General features: G+C 34.4%; 6 protein-coding genes across 11 annotated transcripts; 4 read left to right on the top strand and 2 right to left on the bottom strand.

Moving 5' to 3' along the window:
* Positions 1-2,394: 2,394 nt before the first annotated feature.
* LOC127240115 (glycine-rich RNA-binding protein blt801-like) lies at positions 2,395-4,904 on the bottom strand. Of its 4 annotated transcripts, XM_051258615.1 has the most exons (6): positions 4,787-4,829; positions 3,928-4,110; positions 3,731-3,799; positions 3,162-3,268; positions 2,857-3,070; positions 2,395-2,805 (listed from the first exon to the last, which is right to left on the bottom strand). In XM_051258615.1, the coding sequence occupies exons 2-6, from the start codon at positions 4,061-4,063 to the stop codon at positions 2,543-2,545; spliced, it is 789 nt and encodes a 262-aa protein (XP_051114572.1). In that variant the 5' UTR covers positions 4,064-4,110; positions 4,787-4,829; the 3' UTR covers positions 2,395-2,542. The 4 variants fall into 4 exon arrangements, with proteins under 4 accessions (XP_051114572.1, XP_051114555.1, XP_051114564.1 ...); XM_051258598.1 differs by having other exon boundaries at positions 2,395-3,070; positions 3,928-4,072; positions 4,787-4,904; XM_051258607.1 differs by having other exon boundaries at positions 2,395-3,070; positions 3,928-4,065; positions 4,787-4,887.
* A 1,567-nt stretch (positions 4,905-6,471) lies between these two features.
* LOC127240152 (disease resistance protein RPS5-like) lies at positions 6,472-8,472 on the top strand. 2 transcript variants are annotated; one of them, XM_051258652.1, is made up of 2 exons: positions 6,472-6,662; positions 7,006-8,472. In XM_051258652.1, exon 2 carries the CDS (start codon positions 7,030-7,032, stop codon positions 8,158-8,160), a length of 1,131 nt encoding a protein of 376 aa, XP_051114609.1. In that variant the 5' UTR covers positions 6,472-6,662; positions 7,006-7,029; the 3' UTR covers positions 8,161-8,472. The 2 variants fall into 2 exon arrangements, with proteins under 2 accessions (XP_051114609.1, XP_051114618.1); XM_051258661.1 differs by having other exon boundaries at positions 6,993-8,472.
* A 692-nt stretch (positions 8,473-9,164) lies between these two features.
* Positions 9,165-12,242, top strand: LOC127240143 (putative late blight resistance protein homolog R1B-8). Its single transcript, XM_051258640.1, has one exon. It carries the CDS (start codon positions 9,368-9,370, stop codon positions 12,005-12,007), a length of 2,640 nt encoding a protein of 879 aa, XP_051114597.1. The 5' UTR covers positions 9,165-9,367; the 3' UTR covers positions 12,008-12,242.
* Positions 12,243-12,595: 353 nt separating this feature from the next.
* Positions 12,596-13,456, top strand: LOC127266231 (uncharacterized). The gene is made up of 2 exons (XM_051296406.1): positions 12,596-12,793; positions 12,888-13,456. The coding sequence occupies exons 1-2, from the start codon at positions 12,704-12,706 to the stop codon at positions 13,308-13,310; spliced, it is 513 nt and encodes a 170-aa protein (XP_051152363.1). The 5' UTR covers positions 12,596-12,703; the 3' UTR covers positions 13,311-13,456.
* A 3,421-nt stretch (positions 13,457-16,877) lies between these two features.
* LOC127240658 (transcription factor TCP5-like) lies at positions 16,878-19,189 on the top strand. 2 transcript variants are annotated; one of them, XM_051259459.1, is made up of 2 exons: positions 16,878-17,236; positions 17,680-19,189. In XM_051259459.1, exon 2 carries the CDS (start codon positions 17,710-17,712, stop codon positions 18,742-18,744), a length of 1,035 nt encoding a protein of 344 aa, XP_051115416.1. In that variant the 5' UTR covers positions 16,878-17,236; positions 17,680-17,709; the 3' UTR covers positions 18,745-19,189. The 2 variants fall into 2 exon arrangements, with proteins under 2 accessions (XP_051115416.1, XP_051115425.1); XM_051259468.1 differs by having other exon boundaries at positions 16,878-17,240.
* Positions 19,190-23,793: 4,604 nt separating this feature from the next.
* On the bottom strand, positions 23,794-24,477 carry LOC127240691 (psbQ-like protein 3, chloroplastic). The gene has a single exon (XM_051259504.1). It carries the CDS (start codon positions 24,413-24,415, stop codon positions 23,909-23,911), a length of 507 nt encoding a protein of 168 aa, XP_051115461.1. The 5' UTR covers positions 24,416-24,477; the 3' UTR covers positions 23,794-23,908.
* Positions 24,478-24,771: the final 294 nt, after the last annotated feature.

Here is a 24,771-nt window from a genome sequence, read left to right as displayed (position 1 = left end):
ATAAAATACGAACAACAATTTACTTTCCTTCACTACACAGCATTTTCGCACTCGAATGAAAACAAAGCATATTGAAAGGAACTCATATTGTTGATCCTTCTTTGATCCCAAAAAACCCTCCCAAAAGTGATGTATAACCAAATATAGCATGTCATGTCTTGTTACCAAAATAAACTTATTCCATACTAAATGGATCAAGAAGAGACACTTGTGGACACATACTGAGAAAAAAATAATAATAAATAAGACCGACAAAGAGTTCGGTAAACCTCAAACTGATAAATGAAGAAGGTGAAGTATTTTCTTCACATTGAGTGTGAACATATTTTGAGGTGGTCCTAACATTCCAAGCAAACAGTTAAAATTGATGAAGCTTAGACATATACTTCATCCTTTTGAGGGACCCTTAAGGATCAGAATATATAAAAGATATATATTATATATACATACATACATACATATGACAGGACTAAGTCTATATTCCTTGTTGGCTGCCCATTCTCTATCCTATCCATTGAGCAAAATTCATAGTTCATTTAAATGTATGTACACATTATTGATTCCAATTCTTTTCTTCACCAACAGTAGATGATCAAACCCTTTTTACAAAAAGCTTTTAGATCTTGCTTTCAAGTCCAACTAGATAGAACAATGTTGAGGACAATTATTAATTTGGTGGACCAACCATGTTCCCTTCACATTTCCATATCTCTTTATCTCTATATTTGGTTTCACACCCCACCCCCAAAATGACCCCTACCTCAAAAAAGAATGTTCACTACTATTCATCTTGCAGAAAGGAAGTGTTTCAGTTATAAATAAAAAGAGACAGAAAGTTTGATAACAGAATACAGTAAAATAAAATTCACTCAGTAACTTATCATATGCATATGTGTGTGTGGGGTGGGGTGGGGGTGGGGGTTGAAGGATCATGACAGCACAGATGGATTGTGATGCTCCCTAGAGATCAAGAACTGTACACCACTAATGTCAAATCCATTGCCTACACATGGACCAATAAATCTCCTTTAAAAGATTTTATCCAGGCTTCTTTGCGAGGGGAATCAAAGCATGGTCTGTCTAGCCACAAAGTGATTCATGACATAGAGAGTGGTGGACCAAAAACAACCAACAAACTTGGACTACCAAATGACAAAATTAAGAGGCCATAATTTAACCAAAACAATTCAATTCAATGGAAATGCATGGAAGAAGCAGCATAACTAATGTCAATCATCAATGCACTTGTCTTAGTTGTTGTCTGGTGTTAGGTTGTAATCTTGACCCCTACTTCTATCCATGTACAAATCTCTTATCCGGTCGACAAGTCACTTTAATTCGAAGAATATATCTATGTGTACGTGTGCGCGCTAACTTAAAGTCTAGGCTGGACTGATCAGAAGAGCGTGTGGATCCCATTCTATGTCGATCGTATAAAAACACTACTCATAGAGGTCTACTACTAATCATCTAGTGGGATCTATTCTTTTATTACAAGTGAAAGATGTGATGTTTAAGCTCAAAAATAGCACAAGAAAATGAAAGCAAGATTGGAAGTGTGTGCTGTAAGTCAAGATGGGGACCTGTTTACATAATTGTGGTGGTTTCCCTGCAAAGCAGCACAGATCACATCCTTCATTTTCTCAAGCTGGATAATGGTGTAGCACTGTGACAAACAAAATTTATTGCTTCTTCATGTTATGCCTAAAGGGATTGATTAAGGTTCGTTAATGTATGTAGGTGACAAGATGTCATGTAATCAGTAGTTGCAGTTGGACAAGGGCATCCATGAAGATGATGACACTTGAAATTCTAAAGCAGACAAAAATGGGATGCAAGAAATTTATTGTGATTTGAATGAGAGCTTCGTGCCGGTGTGTGATTCGAAAGAAAATTGAAACAAAGAAACAAAACCATATGTATAGCTCATGTTTTCTTAATTCCAGGTGCAGTAATCAAACTATCACCGAATTTTAGAGAAGCATGGCCAATGTGTTCCCTGGATGTTTATGCAGTCTATTCCAACTCTGAGAGATGTGAAGGATTCGATAGAGAAACTAATGAGATAAACTATGAGTGGCTATCAATAAGTTCAATCGAATATACACAAGCAAAAAGAACTTACCTTTGATGTACATTTGTTTTTAGGGAGATTCGGCCTCTGGAGAAAGCCATGTATCGAGTTGTCGCAGAAACAGAGCAATTCCAGACTTGTCTCTCCAAGCCTTAGAACATTATGAAGGCTTGAACAAAACTAATTTGTGTTTGTTCAACCATTTTGATAATCAGCTAAACTCTGTATTTTACAGGGCATAACATTTAAAACACATTTATTAAAAAAAAAAACCAGTAACCACAGAGAACAAAACATAACAGCGTTTGAGGACAATGCAATCCAGGGAAGCTCAATCCCACTCAAATACGAAAAGTTAAAACATCTTTCAGTTAAAAGAAAATAATAACAAACCGATGGTTCGGTGCAGCTTGCGCGAATTTTCTTTTCTACAAGCTGAATCAGCTTGGAGCAAAATAGAAAGAAGATCTATGATTGGCCACTTCTTTCAGCATAGTTATCGGTAGAGTCTTCATTCGCTCTGTAATTTCCTGATGAGGTATCACGAAAATCACTGTTGAACAGGTTTTCGCTCCCTCCAGCACCACCGGCAACACCACTGCTTTGATCATTGCCACCGTAAGCCAAGTTCCCACCTCCGTAATTATTGCTGCTTGGATTACTGTCACCACCATAATCAGTAGTTCCAGCATAAATGCCACTACCATAGCTGCCGCCATAGCCACCTCCACCTCCACCTCCACCGCCACCATAACCACCTCTACCACCATAGCCACCTCCACTGCTACCATAACCACCTCCACCACCAGAGTTTCCTCCATAGCCACCTCCACTGCCACCATAACCACCACCACCACCATAGTTGCCTCCATAGCCTCCACTGCCACCATAACCACCTCCACCTCCACTGCCTCCATACCCACCTCCACCTCCACCTCCATAGCCACGTGTCCTGTCATTTGCATAGTTCACCCTTACCATTCGGCCATGAAGTTCCTAAAAGATGTCAAAAGAAATATCAATCAAAACCTGCAATGAAACAGGAAATAAAGGTGCAGCAGAAGAGCAAGTTCAAGAGAATCAAAACCTGTTGATCCAAAGCCTGGATGGCAGCAGATGCCTCCTCAGGAGACGAGTATGTAACAAAGCCAAATCCTCTAGACCTACCCGTTTCACGATCGACAATCACCCTTGCTGCAAAGTGAACAAATGACATCAGCAACAAAGAGAAAATCATGCAGTAAAAAATGTTGAATCTCCAACATGTGATTTAGGATATATCGTGACTTACAGACGCAACATCGTTCATCTAACAAGGCCTTATTGATGCAACCAACAATTTAGTTCAATTCCAAATTCACTGCCTCATCTTATACATAATTATTCTAAAATGAGAAATATATAGTTCAAAGGAGCTTAATATTTTACCAAATCACTCAACATAAACATCAGTCACTTAAAATGCTTGTTAGATAGAATCTATTTCCTCAATTTACTCCATTCGGCTGTCATATTTCATCTAACATCCCACCTAAAACAGAGACCAAGGCAGTATGCGAGTATTGTATATGTCACACACTCTGCCTGGCACACCATGCACCAAAAACTATAAAATAATTGACAAACTGACAGGCTCTATGGTCTCAGAGATATTACCTTCTGCAACTTCTCCATACTTATCAAAAGCTTCTCTGAGGCTTGTATCATCAGTACTATAGGAAAGCCCTGAAATATAAAAGTGCCGGAGTAATACATATTGCTTTCAATCAACAAAATGATACATGAATACTTAGATAATCTAATGCCCCATAATACCAAAAAATAAAAATGAAGCAAGGAAATAGGTGTCGCACCTCCGACAAAGACCTTTGAGCTTGACATGAATCTTATTGCTTGTAGGATGGAAGATCTCGAAGATGAGATTTCGTGGTTGGTGTGGGCAACCATAGTTCTCCCCAACATACTCCCAGCTTTCCTAAAGAAAGCCATGGCTGTAACCTAGCACAAACAAACTCCTTGAGTAGCGACCACAAATGCTGGGGAATAAGCTTCAATTTAGAAATTTCACTGATGTAAATATGCCAAAATTAAATCTATCTCCCATGTAATATTATCATGATCATACTAGAGAGCCAATAGAGCTACTGCCATATATCAATGCCAAATGTTCCTACAAAGGCTTGATGATGAAAAGTAAATAAATAAATGTAAGAAATGAAAAACAGCCCGCATCTTATTAAGTATATCATATCTTGTTTAAAAATAAGTCACATCAAACGCATTTCAGGGATGATCTCTGTTTAGATTCACACTTGAGCAACCGCAAACATCCAAAGAAAAAATAGATCTACAGCAGACGCAGTTTGTCTATCTAATCCATGTTCCAAAAATTTTAAAGACATAAAAAATGCGAACAAAATACAGAACACAACGATCAAATAAGAAAAGCGCATAGCATAGTACGACTAAGTATACAATCTGATTTTTCACCATTTCCACAGTCCCGAAAAGAAATCCAACCGACATCTAGAATCAATCAGCTCTAAGCTCGAAGATTCACAAAAACCAAAAAAATTAAAATAAATCCGAAACACAAAAACAACCACCAGAATCAAATCCAAAATAAGTTCGGTCATGCACCCAGAAAAGATCGAATCGCGCAGCTGAGCTACAATATCTCAATTAAGATAGGGGAAGAAGTCGAAATGGTACCTGCGAATGCTTTGTTCGTAGCGGAGAGACTGCAGAGAAGCTTAAAACCCTAATGCGGACGCCGAGGGTTTAGCAAGGAGGAGACTTTATGTAGAAATGGAATGAACCAGCACCGTTGATTTTTAAGATTGAATGATTGGCACCGTTGGATGATACAATGCTGTATATATTTATTTACCTACTATATAAAAATAAATAAATAATAGTACTATCCCGTAGGAAAATTCCAAGCGCCTGTTTGCTTGCGTATAAATAATTTAAATATTTAGCAAATTATATAAGTTACAGTTAAAATAGTTTTTTTATTCTTTAATTTTGTTTAAAATACATCCTTTCATACGTATATATCTCTATATTAATATATATTTTATTACATTATTTACTAATTATTTTAATATTTTTAGTAACCTATAAATTTGAAATAATTTATTTTTTATATTTGTTAAATATCTAAATTGATTAAAATTAGGAAAAAAAATAGAACAAATTAAATTATTTTTTTATTTATAGTAATTTTTATGAGATAAATTTTATATTAAAATTGAATAAAATAAAATATAATTTATTAAAATTATAAATCTAGTAAATTAATTAAAATTATTGTGAAATAAAAAATTAAAAATATGATTTTTTTACATTTTATATTATTTTTAATAAAAATTATTCATATTTTCTAAAAAAAAATTATATTATTTTTTTAACTAAAACAAATTTTAATGATATTTTTGAATTTTTATTAATTTTTAATAATTATTAATAATAATTTTAAAAAATCATGCGAACTAAAAGAATAAAATTAAATATTTTACAAATAAAATATATTCTCTTAGCATTTTCAATTGTCTTAATTGATATTATACCTTTTTATATTATTAATTTTTTTTTATGAATTTTAAATTTTATTTCTTATTTTTTTTATAAATAAATAAATAAATAAATAAATATAAAACAAAATAATAAAATTTGTGTATTAAAAAGAAAAAAAAACAATAATTATTATAAAAATAGAACATTAATTTGTAAAGGAATATAATCATTAATACAAGGGAAAAAAATTATTATTGAACTCCAATATAATCAAAATATCAATTTTGGTCTCAATATAAAAATTTAACCAAAATTCATTATTTTTGGTCAATATAATCAAAACTCATCGTTCTTGTCTCAATATAAAATTTTTATCAATTTTAATTTCAATATAACCAAAATTCATCATTTTTTGTCCGAATATAATCAAACTTTATTTTTTTTTTGTCTCATCGTCAACAAACCGACGGTTTTCCAGATATGGACTTGCAATATTATGCAATTTCTTCAAATATAAATATAAATGACGGTTTGTTGACGGTGGGACAAAAAAATAAGATTTGATTATATTGGACAAAAAATGACCGAGTTTTTGTTATATTGGGACTAAGATTGATAAAAATTTTATATTGGGACAAGAATAATGAGTTTTAGTTATATTAAGAACAAAATTAATAAAATTTTTATATTAAAATTAAAATTAATAAATTTTAAATATATTGGGACCAAAAATAATTTTTTTTATTAATGCAAATTGTTAACGTTGGACAAACGCAGCTTAATTAAATTTGTGATTATTGAGAATAATGAATACTAAAAAAAAAATAAAAATGGCGCAAACAGACCTTGATAACAAACACACCTTTATCTATTTACAGTTGACTGAGTGAACTTTCTTGGAAGGATTGTGCTGCTGTGCACAACACTGCCTCTGGAGAATCGCTAAAATCTAACACCAAGGGAATCATCCTCGATTAAGTAATGGAATTCGTTGCCGAAACAGAATCGTCGTAGCCGGAGGAGTCAGAGAAACCGATTTTTGAAGCTTCTTGTTGCTGCCTGGATCGAGGTAACTCCAGCTTTATACTTTTAATTTCTTCCGGCATAATGATCTTTGATTTGCTCTACTTCGGTTCATCTTTTCTTATAATACGACTGTTGTCGAGGTTTCTGCGTAGTATGTGAAACAAATATGCTGTTTGTGAAATCACTTGAGGCTCTTCTACCGAATATGCGTTTAGTCTAAATGGAAATTGAAATTGAAATCCAAATCGAATCGAATGGAATTGGAGTGATTCTGAAGTGCAAACGTGTAAGATTTGGGGAAAATTGTCCAAATGATTTGAATAATTTCCTAATGTTTATTCCGATTCTGGTAGTCTAAATGAATCACTACAAGTTCTTATCTGCAGAGCAAAATCGTTGAAACACACGTCATGTCTACATGGAGAGATAGTATCAAAAAAGCTCAGGAATGGCTAATTGAAGGAGTTGCTTCCAGATTTGGGGAGAAAATTGCTGATGCTTTGGTAAACAAAGGTGGAAGCATATACGAATTTCACGCCAAATTGGAAGATCTGGAAAGAAATTCAAAGAGATTAGAAAATTCAGCATACGACATAAAGACAGTATTGGAGGTGGAAGAGCTAAGAGGAAGGAGAAAAAGGAAAAGAGAAGTAGACGAATGGTTGAAGGATGAAGCCGAAATTCGACAAAGCATTCGTGATTTGCAAAATGTAGTGCAAGAACAAGGACATATGAGCCGTTTTCATTGCGCCGATCGCTTAGGAAAGCTGAACAAAAGAGTTACAGATCACATCAAGCAGAGTAACCATTTCGGCAAGCTTGTTCTTGATGATCATGAAATAAGGGGTGAGAAGCTTTTACCTGGTAGAATGTATGGCGCGGCATTTCAAAGAAACTTGGATCGAATATTCACAGCCATAACCAACAACATCAACATTATTGGTATTTACGGCGCGCCAGGAGGAGGGAAGACGGCGTTGGCAATGCATATCAACAACAAGCTTCTTGAAGAAACTCAAGATCGTGTATATTGGATCGAAGTCTCTGAAAACTCCGACATAAAGAAGTTGCAGGATGACATAGCGCAAGCATTAGGCACAACGCTTTCAGGCGAGAATAACTTGGAAAAAAGGGTGGCCCGACTGCACCATGAGCTAAAACGAAGGAGGAACTTTGTGATGATATTGGACAACTTAAGGGAAGCCGTAGATTTACAAAATGTCGAATGTATGTTTCAGGGAGACGGGTGTCGACTGATTGTAACAACTTCTTCATTGAGAGTGTGTCGGCGCATTGGTTGCCAAGAAATTTTGGAAGTGAAAATGGAGGAGGACGAGGCGTGGGATATTTTTGAAGAGGCGTATGGGCAAGGCGCGGTATTTCCTCTGCAACATGAGGATTTCCTCAGGTTGGAAGTGAATAAGAGGTGTGGTTTTCCTCAAAAGATCGTCGAGTATGTTAGGAAAATGAAGCTTTTGGAGGTGTCCCCCGACAGCGCGGAGTGGCAACATCAGATGGCGGAGCTTGAGGCATTTCTTTGAAGGCGGGGAGGTGATTTTTGTCGAGTCGAATGCAGGTTTGTCTTCAACCTTGCTTGATGTTGTGTTCATAGTGTTTTTCTTTTGACATTGTGTTGTGTCTGAACATTTGAATTTGTAGATTACCACATGGTCATAACTTATGATATGTAGTTATGTCTGTGCTTAATTTGAATCTTTAGTAGTTCGCTAACCAAGTTTAACTTGACTCGTTAGCAGGTCAATTCGACTCGTTTAGAGAAATAAACGAGACGATCTTGAACTCAAAAATTATTGTTCTTATAAATGAGTTGGGTTCGAACTCCCGTTCGCCAATAGGTTGATTAGGCTCATTAGTTATAATTTATTCATATTATTTTATATATTAATATTTTTTTTTTATTCCAATTAATTTGTCCACTTCGTCACTGAATTTTAGATATTATGTAATCGTAAGTAATTAATAAGTGTATTAGTAAAAATAATTATAATATAAAAAAATAATTAGAAATTAAATTGATTAAATAATTTAATTGAAATAAAAAATTATAAATTATGAATTTTAAAATAAGATTAAAATGTATAATTATATTTTCAAAAAATTTATAATAGACAAATTAAATGGAATCGAATCAATAATATATATAATTTCTTACATCAAAAGTTATATTTATTAGTAAAATTTAAATATTTCATTATAATAAATTATAAGTAAAATTAAATATATTTAGTTTATATATTACAAAATATACATAACATTTATAAAATTCAAGTAGAATTTAAACTCGATACGAGCTAAACTTAAATTACTATTTTACTCAAAAGTTTCATAAACAAATTTGAATTTATTTGTACTATTAACAAGTTCGAGTCAACCTCAAATAATCATATTTTGTTAATGCAATCTAAGTGTATACTATTATTTTTTTTTTATTATTATTATAACGTGAAAATCTACCCGAAAGGGCGTAAATCCCAACTGACTTTAATATTTTATAAATTAGGTACGAAGTGAATTATATATGACAAATGGATCAGCTCGTATTCGTCGCCAGTACAAATACCCACACGTACATACATTTGTAAGACTGTATCGTATGTCGGTAGACAACAAAATGCGCGTGAGCGAGAAACCTTTTTCCATAGGACCAATAAAACGACGACGTTTGTACACTACACTAATTAGTCTGTCTAAAACAGACAACCCTGGGAGCTCCTTCCTCCAGCTCCAATGGCTTACAACCTCGAATCCCTAGCTCAAATCCTCCACCAGCTTCTTCTCCCCGACCACCACTCTCGCCGCCCCTGGTTTCTCGACCCCAGCCAAACCTCCGACTTCCAATCCCTCCTCACCAAGTCCTATTTCCTCAGAGACTTCTTCCAACACTCTTCCTCCTCCATAACCCCTCCCCAAGCTCGAACAACCTTGGAGTCTCGAATCAGAGACGCCGCCTGTCACGCCGAAGCCATCATTTCTTCACACTTGGCGGATAAACTCACGATTCCGCGAATCAAAGGCCAGCGAGTCATGATCCCCTTCCCAGATCTGCTCCGAGTCATCAACGACATTCAATTCGAGCGTATCCTCGAAGATATAGTCAAATTAATGGATGAGAGTCATCAGACACAGGTAAGAAGAAGGATCGATTCGACGACAGAGTCGTCGCAGATTGTCTCAACCTCACAATTCTCAGATCTAAATCCCGACCAGATTGTTCTCGGCTTGGCCGACGATTTGATTCAGCTCAAACATCGCCTGCTCGGCCAGGATCCTGATTCGAAGCTCGAAATTCTCCCCATTGTCGGCATGGGAGGGATTGGTAAGACCACTCTTGCTCGAACACTGTACGATGATCCTGTTCTTACTCCACATTTCGACATTCGAGGTTGGGTCACAATTTCTCAAACCTTCAATGTTAGAGAGATTCTTCTCAGCCTTATAAAGCAAGTTTCTCCTGAAAAATTAACCGATGAAATCATTAAAAAGGATGACAGTGAATTGATCGTTCGATTGTATCAGAATCTATGGGGAAGACGATTCCTAATTGTTTTGGACGATGTTTGGAGCCCTAAGGTTTGGGACGAAATCAAAACAATATTTCCCGACGAGGCAACGGGGAGTCGAATCGTCGTCACGACACGGGAGCGTAGCGTGGCGAATTTTGTTGCCGGAAACGACGAGCAACACCACATGAAGTTCCTAAACGAGTCCGAAAGTTGGAACCTTTTTTGCCGGAAAGTGTTTGTGGAAAAACCATTGATCAACATTGGTCGAAAAATTGCCAAAGGATGTCGAGGACTTCCTCTCGCAATCCACGTCGTTGGTGGCGTGCTCGCGCGCGCCGATCGAACGATAGAGTCGTGGAGACGAGTCGCCGACGACGTCTGCTCGACTATGGCTAATAGCGACGCCCAATTCTCGAACATTTTATCCCTCAGCTACAATCACTTGCCCGATTATCTACGGCCGTGTTTTCTTTACATGAGCACTTTTCCGGAAGATCATGAGATTCAATCCTCGAAGCTAGTCAATTTGTGGGTCGCCGAGGGGTTTCTGAAGCCAATTTCCGGGAAAAGTTTGGAGGACGCGGCCGAGGTGTATTTAAAGGAGCTCGTCGAACGGAATTTGTTGTTAGTTTGTAAGATCGAGGCGAAGAGGAATGTGAAAACATACATAATGCACGATTTACTAAGGGATTTGTGTCTTCGAAAAGCCGAGGAAGAGAAGTTTGTGTTCGTCGTGGGAAAGTCGATCCGAGGATTTATTCCGAGTGACGCTGCGCAGCTGCGCCGTCTGAGCGTTCGCGGCTGTAATCGCGAGGCATGTTTTCATGAATCCGTGGACTTAGCGAGTGTTACGCATACATTTCTGTTGAATTCGCTGAATTGTTCCTATTTCGTCGATCCTGATCAGCCGCATCTTTATGTGTTTCGAATGCGATTGCTAAAAGTGCTCGACATATTGGCACTAAAGCTCGTCGACCTGCCGGAATCAGTCGAGCAGCTCGTCAATTTGAGGTACATCGCGGCGAGATTTCAGTTAGATTCGAAACTACCTTCTTCGATATCCGCCCTGTGTAATTTACAGACGCTAATCTTTAGTCAAGAGCAATACTTTGGCGCGACTGTCGAAGAAATACTTTTTGAGATGCCGGAGTTTTTAAGACACGTTCGATATAAGGGGATATATCCGCTTTATCATGTTCGCGACGGGGAGTGGGAGAAGTTAGCCGTTCAAGAAAATCTACAAACGCTGTCGTACGTCGCCGTAGACAATCAATTTCCGAAGATTCTTGAAGCGACGCCGAACCTGAAGACTTTGGGCATTTTCGAGCACGAGGAGATGTCGCTTTCCGTGTGTATCGATTTGTCGCGGATGGATAAGCTCGAAGTGCTCAAATGCAGAAGCTTATCGACGTATCCGAAAGACGAGTACTCGACTCTGTTATGTTTCTTAATTCTCGCGCCGTGGCTCAAAAAGTTGTCGTTGAGGAACCTCCGGATTCCTCCCAAGTGGATGGGAAAAGTCGGGGCGTTGCACAATTTACAGATTCTGAAACTGCGGGGATGCATCTTTCGACATTTGGCTTGGGAGCCGTCAGAAGGGGAATTCGTCGAGCTGCGGCTTTTGGTGTTAGAAAATCTCGATTTGATGAAATGGGAGGCCGATGCGACGCATTATCCGCGACTCGAGCATTTGGTTATTCGAGATTGCGGAAAGCTTGAAATCCCGTGCGATTTGGGAAATATCATGACGCTCGAAACGATTGAACTGCATAGACCAACCTTAGGATTGAGGGAGTCAGCGAGGAAAATACAAGACGAGCAAGCGGAACTGGGGAACGACTCTCTCCAAGTTCGCTACCTTTAATAGCCTGCAAACTAAATCCGACAAGTTTCAATTTAGAGAAACCATTAGTAATGAAAATGGTAGATTGAATACATTAAAAAGTCACCAATCACATTGTGCCACGTCATAAATACTAATAATTAAAAAAGCTAAATTACACCAAATCTACCTAATTTTATGAAATTGCGTCAAATTTTTTATATTTTTAAAATTGTTTTAAATTCTTTTGTTGTTATATAAATTCTACGTCTAATTCTATCGATGGTTTTTATTTAACAGTACTTGACATAAATGCGTTCAAACTGCAAATAATAAAATGTAGAATTTCAATTTTTAAATCCCTAAAATTATAAATATATTTATTTTATTTATATTTAATCTAAAAAAATAAAATAAAATAAACTCTTAAAATAACTATTTTAAAAATATATTTACTATTATTTGAAGTTAAAAATTGAGATTAAATTTGAACAGGTCGATGCGTAGGTTAAACGCAGAGTTTATAGTTTGACGTATTTAAGTCAAAAAAGCACCGTTAAATATGAAACATTTAACACCGTTAAATATGAGGATTTTTCACATGTGAATTCGGTGAGATTTAAAAAAAAAAAAAAAAATCAATCCGCGAGAAAGAACATAGTCCACTCAAATCGATAAGCCAGGAGCATAAGGGAGTCGTCTTTATTGGATCGTCGGAATTCGCCACCACCGATAGCCATGGCAGTCGCAGCCGGAGCCTCTTCGCTGCTTCTAATTCGATCAATGGCTGACAAACCGACTCCAACCAAAACCGTCTCTTCCAAAAAGGTACTATTCAATTCGATTCGATTCAATTCAATTTCTCAAAGCCCTAATTAATTCGTTACTCTCTCTTTCTCAAATCAATTTTTCTGCAATTCAGAGCTCGACGGTCTTCCCTCTCGGCGAGCTCTCTCGCGTGGGCTACACGGCGTCCGGGCCGCCGGTGAAGCTGCTAACGCGGGTGGAGCAGCTGCGCCTCCTCAGCAAGGCGGAGAAGGCCGGCCTGCTGTCGGCGGCGGAGAAGGCCGGGCTGTCGCTGTCGAGTATAGAGAAGCTCGGCCTCCTCTCCAAGGCGGAGGAGTTTGGGGTTCTGTCGGCGGCGACCGACACCGGAACGCCGTCGAGTCTTCTAGGGCTCAGCCTGTTCCTCCTGGTCCTGGGACCTGCTTGCGTCTTCTTGGTCCCGGAAGACTACCCCTGGGAAATAGGCCTCCAGGTTGCCGTCGCCGCCGTTTCTATTGTCGGCGGCTCCGCCGCTTTCGCTGTGTCTAATCTTATTTCCACTCTTCAGGGATCGAAATAAAACTTCATTACCAATTCTATAATATATATATATATATATAGACTGCAGAATGGATGTAAATTCTTGAAATGTGGGTGTTGTGTTCTTGAGATTGCAAGATTGCATTTGCAGTTTTCTTCGATTGTTATTTATTTATTTTTTTTCAATTATTTGCTGACATTATTGGAATTATGTTGGATACATTGTTGGGTTTTAAATGACCCTATGTTGATTGTCGTGTCTTTTAACTTTGTGTTGGAGTGAGGATTATTGAGATCTGTCATGGCTTCTTACAGTCTTGAATCTTTGGGTTCTTGATCTAGAAAATATTGGATAGAATCCCTTTTCCATAGTGCTTGTTTCTTGAACCTTTTGGAAAATGATTGTGGTGTCGCCTCTTGATTCATAGAAAATGATTAGAGGATTCGTAGTTAGACAAGAGATGATAGGATCATGGATGGAACTCAGATGAGGATTAGTATTTAGTATTTTGTTGTTTCACTCGGCAATGTAAGATTAATTCAAACGTCGTGAATAGGGATCCAAACAATTTGCGCGATCTATAGCTTAAAATATTCTAGAATCTCTACTACAGATGGTATGAAACTTGAAGTTTATGATTAGGATTAGAATTTTGTCGGTATAGGTCGAATATAGGTATAGAATGATAAAAATGAACAACAATTCAGTCAATGCAATGACATGATACACAAGAGAACATTAAGAATAAGCTAAGGATGTCAGATTATGAGACTCCAATTGCTCATCAAGTCTTACGAAAATATAAATAAACGACAGTGCATTCCTAATAAATTAAATTTTTAGTAATGCATTCATTTACATCATCTAACATAATTGAAGCAAAAAAAATTCGTTTATATCCCGCTGCATGTATAGGGTGTGTTGTTAATTATAGTAACTTATTAATTTTATTTAAAATCGAGCTTCCAACTACACAATGATTCAGCTGAATGAAGACAATAATGTGTGAGGCCCATAACACTTACTATGATGAATCAACTGATGTTATATATAATCAAACCTCTATTTTTCATTCATTTTGGTTGGTGAAATTGCACTAGTTTACATATGTTCTTTATAACTATAAATGGGGGGAAGAAAAAAAAAAACCCTAAATTGGAATTTATCTTAATATATACTCATCACTCCTCACTTATCCATTCCTAAGTGAAAAATGAACATTTGATTTCAATCAATATAAATACATCACCAATTAAAACAAGTCCACTTTTAAGTTTCAATTTATTTAATTATTACATTTCTTTGATGAGAGGTTGCTCACATATTGAAAATTTTGATTTATTATGAGATCGAATTTATGATAGATATGATTGTGCATGAATCTATTCATATCATGGTTTTGATCGAACTAAATTAACAAATTGTGTAAGTTCCATATATATATATACTTTTATTTTCTTGTAGTTTGTTCGTTACTATAAATTGATTTTTTTATTCTTACCAAGAACAACCAACATTATTTTGATCAATATATATATATATATATCAAGAAGAAAGACAAACTGGGGTGCAATGATCTTATATTACAAGTTGTGTAAAAGATCTTCCACAACATATATAGAATACATCAAAACACACAGAGAGGGAGTGTTGAGAAATGTGTTAAGAGGTCCAATAGAAGTGCAAGAAGCAGTGCAGGCTCATCGACATGAACTATCAGTTAAAGGCAAACAATAAATAATTACAGTGGCAATATATGGGTGCAGAAACAGCAGATTTGTCTGCTACTTCCATCCTCCATTATATATATGCATTTATTGTCTCTGTCTATCAAAATTTCTGTATTCGATCTATTGGGACCTCTCAGGACTTGAGTTTATCCCCAACATTCATAGTTCATACACCTACACAAATGTCCTAGTTATATATCTTTCAATTTATATATCTTACCAAAGAATGTGATAATTAAGGTATGTCAATTGAAGTGATGCCTTGTATTGGAATGTAAGAATATTTTCTTTTCCTCATATAGATAGTTGCCTCAGCAAAGAAGCAATTTTGTGTACGTGGAATGGCAGCAATTACCTATTTAGTTTATAATTTAGCACAATGTCGACAACATGATATAACAAAAGACAATATATGATTTATAATAATACGATACAAATTTGATACATAAACTAACAGTACACGATAACTGTCCACATAAATACATATTATTATTGATCCAAGTAGACAAATATATGTCAATACATCAAATCCTATATAAGTAATGAAAGAAACCCTAAAAATAATACAGTAATACATATGGCTGACTAATTTGAATTAATTAAATAGAAGGCTATGTTATGCATTTATATATTATTCCTTCACACAAATTTAATAAATTGGCTTGAAATTATAATGTTGCCTATTTGTCTTTTTACACTTTTTCATTAATGTCTTCTGCATCCAGCTACAAAAAAACTTGTCATGTTCTGATCAGCTCATTAGGGTTTCTAATAGATATTATCATCCTCCAATTTAATTTGTTGCACAAATGACTCAATAATGTACATAAACCACATATCCTAATTATATATATATATACATATATTTATAAAATGAAAATTTTATTTAATGAAAAGAGGGAACCAAAACTGTGTAGGGTACAGAAGTTTGATGCAAATCTCACTGAAAATTGCTTTGTGGTCCTCTGAATGCTAAGCAGGAGCTTTAAAGAAGGCCCTTAATTGGTCCCTCATCTACTCTTCCTAGATACCTAATTGATAATAAACTCATTATTCATCCACGTCTGGAACTTCCCAAAAATCATACACCACATAAACTCATAGTTTGAATTATAGACCATATATGATGCCGATTGCAGGAGCTGAGATAGTCGGAAAAAAAAAAAAAAAAAAAAGAAGAAAAACTGTCGAACAAGATCGAACATAAATTTTTAATAAAAATGGGAAGTGAATACAAAGAAAAACAACTAAATATTTGTATGTTCATAAACCTTAAACTTAAAATAATACCGAAATATAGAATAACATCATTTTAAGGCCTTAAACGACTTCAAATGGTAGAAAAACATTAAATTGCTTTGGATGAACTATGCGAATTTTGTTCAATTTTGAATAAGGACACGAAAAGAAAAAACATTAAGGCAAGACTATATATATATTTAAGTTATCAAAAAATAATCCTGAATATTTTGTTCTTTTATGTCTAAAAAGTGTAGATTCATCAATTAGTATTGCACTTGTTGCCTCTATTTAAGGTTTTCTTTTGCCATGCTCATATTGGTTAACTTGCATTCGAACACTTTAAAACATTAATAGGAAGTACTCATATGCAGCTAATATGAAAAATAAGTTGCTCCACATTAAAAAGATATGATATTCGTTGAAATCTTAAAGGCTGGGAGGCTTGGCTTTGTCGATAATTACGGCTATGTGTCTATAGTTAGAAACTAACTACTAACCATTTACCCACATTTTTATAGTTTGGATGGTCCCATGGATTAAAAAGTCAATCCTAAGTACTGCTTTGTTAACAAACTATAAATCGACATTAAGTACATTCTTGAGTCATCAACCTCGCCCAAATTGCAATTCCCTAAGATATATATATATATATATATATGATACTATATCCTTGGTGAAATCAAATTTATGTGTTGTTTGGATTAGTTCCCACTTGGTTGCAGATGCCCCCATATCTTTTCTTCTTTACTCTTGCCTTTTTTCTGAAGTGGGTTTTGTAATATTCCATCACTTGCACTTGACAAAACTCAACTCCAATTATAAGCTCAAGATATTGAAAAGGCAAGAAGATGAAGTTTCTTCTTTCCCATCACTTCATTTGATGCAAGAATGAGCTTAGGGCAGTGATTCAAACCCATATCCATTTCTGTCGGCTAGTCAAGGAAATCGAAGATCGATTAGGGGGCAAGATCGATGAAACAGTGATGTGGAATTGTGAGTATGTTTTTCAATCTTTTCACACTCTAATATTTTCCCACCTCTTCCAGATTTGTTGAGCTCTACTATTTTCTGAAATTTTTGATTCAATTGTTTTGAAAAGCTACAAGATTTGTTTAATCTCTGTGTGTGTGTGTAGAAGTTCTGAAAATAGTGTAATAACATAGAAACATTACCAGTTGCATTTCCCAAAACCTAATCTTTTCTTTGATCAAATGAGCAAATTTTCTCTTAAAGAAATGGAGTCATCAAAATTGGAATTAACTTCTTGGATCTACAGTATAGAGAGATCTATGCCCTTATTTTCTAATTAGACTTAGTTTTGTGTACTTTAAAAAAGGTTTATTGCAGATTTGGTTTGTTTTTTTTTTGTTCTTATCTTTCAATGGGATGTCTGTATTTTGTTGATCCATTCATCTTTACATCTCCTAATATTGCAGGCCACAAAAGAATACAATATAACCTTGACCATGAATCCAACAGAAACCGATTTCGAAGCAAAGAAAGAAGATGATCCAAACTACATCACTAACTTCTTAGTGCCCAAGATCCCATCCTCTTCAAGAAGATGGTCAGTCCACAAAAATCCAAGAATTGTCAGGGTGTCGCGCTCTTTTGGAGGGAAAGACCGGCACAGCAAAGTATGCACGGTGAGGGGATTGAGAGACCGGCGAATCCGATTATCAGTACCTACTGCAATTCAGCTCTATGATCTTCAAGACAAGCTTGGAGTCAATCAGCCAAGCAAAGTTGTGGATTGGTTGCTGGATGCTACAAAGAATGATATCGATAAGCTCCCCCCTCTTCCTATGCTACCTGTATTCCCTCATTTAACACACCAACCATTAGTCCCTACCCCTCAATTACCATCCAACACACAACCCCATTTCCTAACTTCAAACCACCCCTTATTTTGCTCGAAAGACTTCGGATTAAGTCCACCAAAAGATGGGATCAAAATGAATGAAAATGTAGAAGGGAAAGACAAGTGGATTGCACCTCATAATCAAGAAAGTTTTGGAGGATTTATGGCTCAAATCTCAGCACAAAACCTTTTCCCATTACCCAATCAATCTTCTTTCCCAAACATCCCTTACAACAATCCTTACTTCCATTTAGATCATCCAAACATGTCCATTTCCCAATTTGGTACTTTCCCAAATCAAAGTGATCATGATCATCACTCCCACAATCTTTTGGCGCCGTCCTCGTTTCTTCCTTCTTTTAATCCACCGCCTTTCTTCTGCCCTCCGGCGACTACCAATATGCCGCCGCCATCCCTTATCCCTTCATTCCCTTCTGCAATCAACAATGACCTCAGACAAATCAATCCCTTGCAACCTATCCAACAAAATCCACTTCTTCCCACAACCCTCAACCTGATTAGCTCTCCTGTGAAATTTTTCCCCCCAAATCTAAACCCTCGAAGTTTCCATCCACAGGAAGATGATGCTGGAAGATCATCAAAAAAGGACAGCTGCAAAAAGCATTTAAGCCATCAGTAAGTTTTTTATGCATTCTTTTAGGGCTTATATAAATGTCTTGGATCGAAGATCTTTACACAAGAGACGATTCTTGAAGCTTTTACAGATGACATTGGCATATATATACATAAATCAATGCCACCATTTAGTAAGAAACTCTCGTCTTTATATATATATATATATAGATATATATAAGCAATTAGTTTTACTATTAGTTTTTTACTTTTTCTATTACAATAAACATATGAATTTGTAAGTGTGTGTATATATAAATTCACGTACACTGGATATGTGTGATGAAATTCAATCCTAGCATAGCTGTAAGACCTACATAAAGTTACAGCAGATTGCTTGCAGATCTGAAGTCAATAATTGATTGGATCATGAATGAGTGATTGTGAAACATGAGATAAAAGCTACATATGTCAGTTGCTGTATATGGATAATTTGTGGAAGGAATTTTAAATGAGCATTATATCTTTGTTTCCTATCTTTACCTTGTTATAACTTCTTGTTATTTCTATTACATCAATTATTAGAAGTAGTAAACTAGATTGCAGTAAGTAATTATATGTTCTTTTTGTCTAGATATATTATATTAGGTATGATATTTACTTATATAAATTTAGTCTTAAAGTTAATAATGTAATTAGTTCGATATCGTTGTTTTAGTCATCTAGCATGGAAAATTTTGAGTCTCATTACCGGAGTTGATATTATTAGTCGAGGTAGAATTGTATTTTTATTTTTTTTTTTTCGATGTTGGTGTAGCAAGCTATGTTGGCTTCAGTGATGTCACATTGATGTAGAATGATTAAAACATCAACATCGAGTTAGTTACAAAACTAATTTTTAGCATACACTAAAAAGGAAATGGAAAAATAATAAGAATATACCTTGGGTGTGTTTGTTTGGGGGTTTGGATTTGAATAGTAAAAATTTTGAATTTGACTAGTTGTATGATGTGATATAAATAGGTGTTGATGTGATGTTTTGAATGTAAAATTGATTTTCGTATAATATAAAAAATAAAAAATATGTGTTTGATTTGATATTTTTGGGAGGAAAAAAATGAGATGAATAGTGGAAATCTTCACAAACAAACACACCCCTTATATATGATACTCCCTCCGTCCGAAACTAAAATTCATTTGTTTTTTGCACGTAATATTAGAAATATTAGTATTATATTAAAATATAGTATGAATAAAGTAGAAATGACTAAAATAACCTTAGTATGTGTGATATAAAGTTAATGACATTTGTGTAATATATTGTAAATTGTAAGGGTATTGTAATATTAGGTAGATAGTACAGTTACTAAAAAAAAATGAAATGGATATTTTGTTATGAGACGGACTAAAATGGAAAAATGGATACTTTGTTATGGGACGGAGGGAGTATTAAACTTAAAATCTTTAACGTGAATTCGAATATATATATGGAAGTTTTATAAAGGAGTGTTGATTTGTGCCTGAATGATTTGGATGTTTTAGAATGTTTTAAATGAAAAGGATGTGTTTTGTAAGAATTTTTCAAAGGAGAAAAAATGTTTTATTATATTGCACATAGTGCATAAAACAAATTTAGAAGACAAAAACATCCTAAGTAGTTTGTATTATTCTAAATTATCAATTCTTGTTGGTACATATATTGATGATGTGAAACCCAAGTTGTTAACTATCAAATTAATTTCATGATCATTTATAAGAAGATCTCTTAATGATATTTTTAAGAATTTTGTGGTCATAGAAGGCTCTTAATGTCAAATTCATTTTATGATCTTTTGTGATTTCAAATTAAAATCAATACTATTCATTTTGTACGGTTTTCAATAAAAATATATATTTTTAAAAAAATATTACATAAATAACTATTTAAGTAAGTACTCAAATCGATACTTCATTTTAAAATCAATTTCAAATTAAACCACAACCAAACAAAGTTGTTTCTACTAGATTATATTAAATATGTGAGAATAATAAAGGCAAGACTCAATTATAGTTAGGTTATTTCTTAACCACAAAGCTTAATTCATTGTCTAATGATAGAAGCACACATCATTATATAAATTGAATATAAGTGAATTAATACGATGGTTCGACTTTTATATATGGGAATTGTGTGTATTGGATGAGCACATGCATAACATTTTTTGTGAGTACTAACATTGTTCGTGCGTACAATTAAGGGTCGACTCCGGACCCCTAGTTTCATGAAACAAAGATGATAATTGAACCCCCTAGAGATTCAAAAACATGTATTGTGCATAATGGGAAAATTAAATCAATTAAGAGTAGCTAGTTTAGTAGAGATAGATGATGGACTAGAAGCTAATTATATGTCCTTGAAGTGGTTATCATCAATGTACAATTCTTGCATACTTAATGAACTTCATTAATCATGTTTAATTGTATTGATAATCATTGTCCTAATTAAGTGAAAACTGAAGGAAACTCATAAAACCCTAAAAGAAAGCATGCACTTTTCTTACAAGGACCATCTATAGAATATAGTACAACTTGTATGTATATATATGTGTATAGTTGTCAAAGAAATGAGCAAGTGTTGTAGGTTATATTAATAGTCCATGAAGATGGTTAGTGAAAGTGAAATTTTTTAGAATGCTTTGAACAATTAGTATTAGACAATAACTATTAATCTTTTTAATCTAGTCGAGATTAGACTCCAATAATGTAACTTTAAAAGTTTGCGACGCAATATTGTATTGAACTATATTTATTACAAATGTAGTTATGATGCTGTTGATTATTATTTAATCAATATTGTGTTGATTAGTTTTAACCAACATAGGATAAAGTAAAGATATTATGTCGTCATAATCGATTTCAACACAATATTATATGTAAATCTAATACAAATACCAACAACACTACTATTATACAATCGAAAGTTTTTTTTTTTTTTAAGTACAAAAAAGATTAAAAAATATAAAAAGTTTGTAGTTCGGGGCAGCGGACCCCCCAAGTTGACGACACATGGTAGTGATTAATGTTGTTATAATTATGTATCATGTGGTGTGATTAGTTCTAATTAGTTTTCTATACATACATTCCTATTTTTGACATGTTGAACGTTGAATGTATGTGATGAACCACATATATATATATATATATAAGAAATCTATGGAGATTAAGATATGATGATCGATGGTTGAACAAGAATGTTGAAATTTTCTTTAGAACACACCGAATATTAGAATTTCTATAATTGTATGTGTAAGGATTGATGAAAGTGAAAGAACATGAGCTATATTGCAGTGGATGGATAGAACTGCCATTGCAGTGGATAGATAGATACATAGATGGAACTGTCATCTCTCTCTCTCTCTCTCTCTCTAGAAAAAAAGAGGACACAAGATCCAAGAAAATTGAAAGCATAGAGAACAGAGAGGCCATTAAACAACATAAAGTTGCAAAAGTCTGGTTTATCATCCTCAGTGAGTTGTCCTTTTCATTAACTTAACAGAATCTCCTAGAGAGAGAGAGAGAGAGAGAGAGAACATAAATTTGAGTAGTGTAAGTAGTTTTGATAGTGGGCTTGTTGATGATGACTGAACTTGGGGCTTGATGATGATGATGAGCCAAGTTCAGTTTGTTTCAGTTTGATTGGTGTGAACTCAGACTGAATATACATACATAGATATATATATATATATAGAGAGAGAGAGAGAGAGAGAATTGAATTGACAATGCTGTCTTTCTCAGTCTTAGTTGGTTCTTCCACAACATGCATCAATCATCATTCCAGTTCATTAGGGTTTTAACCAATTCAAGTATTCGAACAATACAATTCACTCTAATGTGTTTTTCAATGGTTTGGTTTGGTTTTGTTTTCTAACTTTGATGTTTTAGTTTGAATAGTGCTTTGGATGTAATATGTTATGAATTAAAAAACAGGTCGAGTGGTCCCGTAAGAGATGACGCGGTGGTGTAGAGTTGGTCGATATGAACCCCTTTGACCTCAGGTCACATGCCACGCATGGTCTTGGCTGGGTGGAAAGTAGAAATTTATTGGGCTAAATTGATGGAATAAGAGTGTTTAGGAAATAATCAATTTCTTAGTTAATCATCCCATATTTAAAAATAAATAAATAATTAATATGTTTATATACAATTTTTTATATAAATAAGGCAGAAGAGCATTGTGAAATGCCTGAGTTTCTTTCTTTTTACATGTCAATATTAAATTTTAACATTAATTCGAAGATGAATGTAATATTCTTCCGTTCCACTTAATTTGTCTCGTTTGTTCCACATAATTTGTTTTTTTTTTTTTTTCGGAAAATTAATTATACATTTTAATCCTGTTTTAAAATTTAAATTTTTTAATCTTAATTATCTTAATTTTAATCTATAATTATTTTTATTAAATTATAATTATATTTATTAATCCACTTTTTAATTACTTACTATCTACAGTAATACGCTCATATTATCTATGAAGGATGGAGTATTATTTTAAATTTTAAATTTTATAAAAATAGTGACAAAATAATTAAATTTACAAAAAGTAATTGGAGATGTGATCAATTATGCACTAAAAACTATTCCCTCTGTCCCACATAATTTGTTTTTATTTTCTATTTTAGTCTGTCCTATATAATTTGTCCATTTTTTTTAAAAAAATATATAATTATACACTTTAATAACATTTTAAATTTTAATTTTTAGAATTTTTTTAATTTTAATTAAATTATTTAGTTATCTTAATCTTAATTTATAATTATTTTTACTATACAATAATTATTTTTAATAATACACTTTTTAATTACTTACTAATTATATTTTACCTAAATTCTCGTGTATACAGTAATACACCCATATTACACGACTCTCTTCTTCTCATACCAAACTATTCATTTTTCCATTTTAGTCCGTTTAAGTATCTATTTTTTTTTTAAGTAATTGTACAATCTACCTAACATTACAAATACAATTATAATTTACAATATATTACACAAATGTCATTACTTTTGTATCAAACAATACTACTAAGATTAGTTTAGTTATTTTTACTTTATTTATATTACATTAAAAATTCGTAAAATAAAACAAATAAATATATATTTATGAAAGGGAAGGAGTATATAAATAATTTTACACCAGCTAATATGCTCCTACAGAAAAAATGCAATGTTTTTTCCCTTTCAAAATATAAAATTTTAGAGTAGAGACAAAAGTTGATCAAGAGTGTGCAAGACACTACGAAATCCTTCCAACACGGCAACCCTATCCTTATCCCTGGCCGCGTAGTCCACACGCGCCACTCCATTGAACACCTGCGAGTAGAGCTCCCGCAGCCGCTGCCTCTCCGCCGGCGGCTTCCCCTGGATTATGGTGTAGATGTCCTGTTTCAGCAGCGCCGAGCTTTTCCGGAGCTCTTTCTGCGCCTCCTTCCACGACTCCGCCGCCACTAGATCCTCCACCTCCCGCAGCCTCGCCGTGTGCTCCGGAATCGACGATTCGGCTTCCTCCACCGTCTGGTCAGGCACCGTCATTCTCAAATCGAACGCCTCCGACGACGCCGTGTTCAGGAGAATCAACGACGTCGCAGTCAGGATCGCGGAGCTTCTTCTGGTCGCGACGGCGGCGGCGGATGAGCGGTTTCTCGCCGGAGGGGGGAATTGTAGGCGGTAAGGGCTGTGGAGGCAAAACGACGTCGTTGCCATGGTGTTGTGATGGGAGTGTGGGAAATAAGAAGGGCTTTCTATCGTCAGTCTAACACAGACAAAAAAAAATAAAATAAAATACTAATAAAATTACAAAAAAAATACTAATAAAATTAAAAAATAAAAAGTTAATAGTCTTGGACAAGATATTTATTATATCGGTGGTATGGATAAATGATTTTTTTTTTTATATTAGTGTAAAAAGTAACGACAATTGTATAATAATAATGAAAATGTTAGAATAATTTTATATTGATATGCTTATTTATAACAATGAAACTATTATTTTAAGACGGACAAAAACTATAAACAAGACTATTATTTTAAAAGTATATATTTACTTGAAGTATGAATAA

Source organism: Andrographis paniculata, unplaced genomic scaffold (assembly GCF_009805555.1).
Source record: "Andrographis paniculata isolate CXL003 unplaced genomic scaffold, ASM980555v1 Contig18END, whole genome shotgun sequence".
Lineage (NCBI taxonomy): Eukaryota > Viridiplantae > Streptophyta > Magnoliopsida > Lamiales > Acanthaceae > Andrographis > Andrographis paniculata.
Note: the sequence above shows the minus strand (reverse complement) of the source record. Positions and strands in the feature narration are given on the sequence as shown.

What these genes read in the sequence shown, in the direction of transcription:
- LOC127240115 (XM_051258598.1), bottom strand. Translation starts at nt 4,063, where the DNA reads ATGGCTTTCTTTAGGAAAGCTGGGAGTATGTTGGGGAGAACTATGGTT. An exon ending in CTCAAAGGTCTTTGTCGGAG is followed by an intron (nt 3,800 to 3,927) that starts GTGCGACACCTA and finishes TTTATATTTCAG; the next exon opens with GGCTTTCCTATAGTACTGAT. An exon ending in TCCAGGCTTTGGATCAACAG is followed by an intron (nt 3,071 to 3,161) that starts GTTTTGATTCTC and finishes GACATCTTTTAG; the next exon opens with GAACTTCATGGCCGAATGGT.
- LOC127240152 (XM_051258652.1), top strand. Translation starts at nt 7,030, where the DNA reads ATGTCTACATGGAGAGATAGTATCAAAAAAGCTCAGGAATGGCTAATT.
- LOC127240143 (XM_051258640.1), top strand. Translation starts at nt 9,368, where the DNA reads ATGGCTTACAACCTCGAATCCCTAGCTCAAATCCTCCACCAGCTTCTT.
- LOC127266231 (XM_051296406.1), top strand. Translation starts at nt 12,704, where the DNA reads ATGGCAGTCGCAGCCGGAGCCTCTTCGCTGCTTCTAATTCGATCAATG. An exon ending in AAACCGTCTCTTCCAAAAAG is followed by an intron (nt 12,794 to 12,887) that starts GTACTATTCAAT and finishes TCTGCAATTCAG; the next exon opens with AGCTCGACGGTCTTCCCTCT.
- LOC127240658 (XM_051259459.1), top strand. Translation starts at nt 17,710, where the DNA reads ATGAATCCAACAGAAACCGATTTCGAAGCAAAGAAAGAAGATGATCCA.
- LOC127240691 (XM_051259504.1), bottom strand. Translation starts at nt 24,415, where the DNA reads ATGGCAACGACGTCGTTTTGCCTCCACAGCCCTTACCGCCTACAATTC.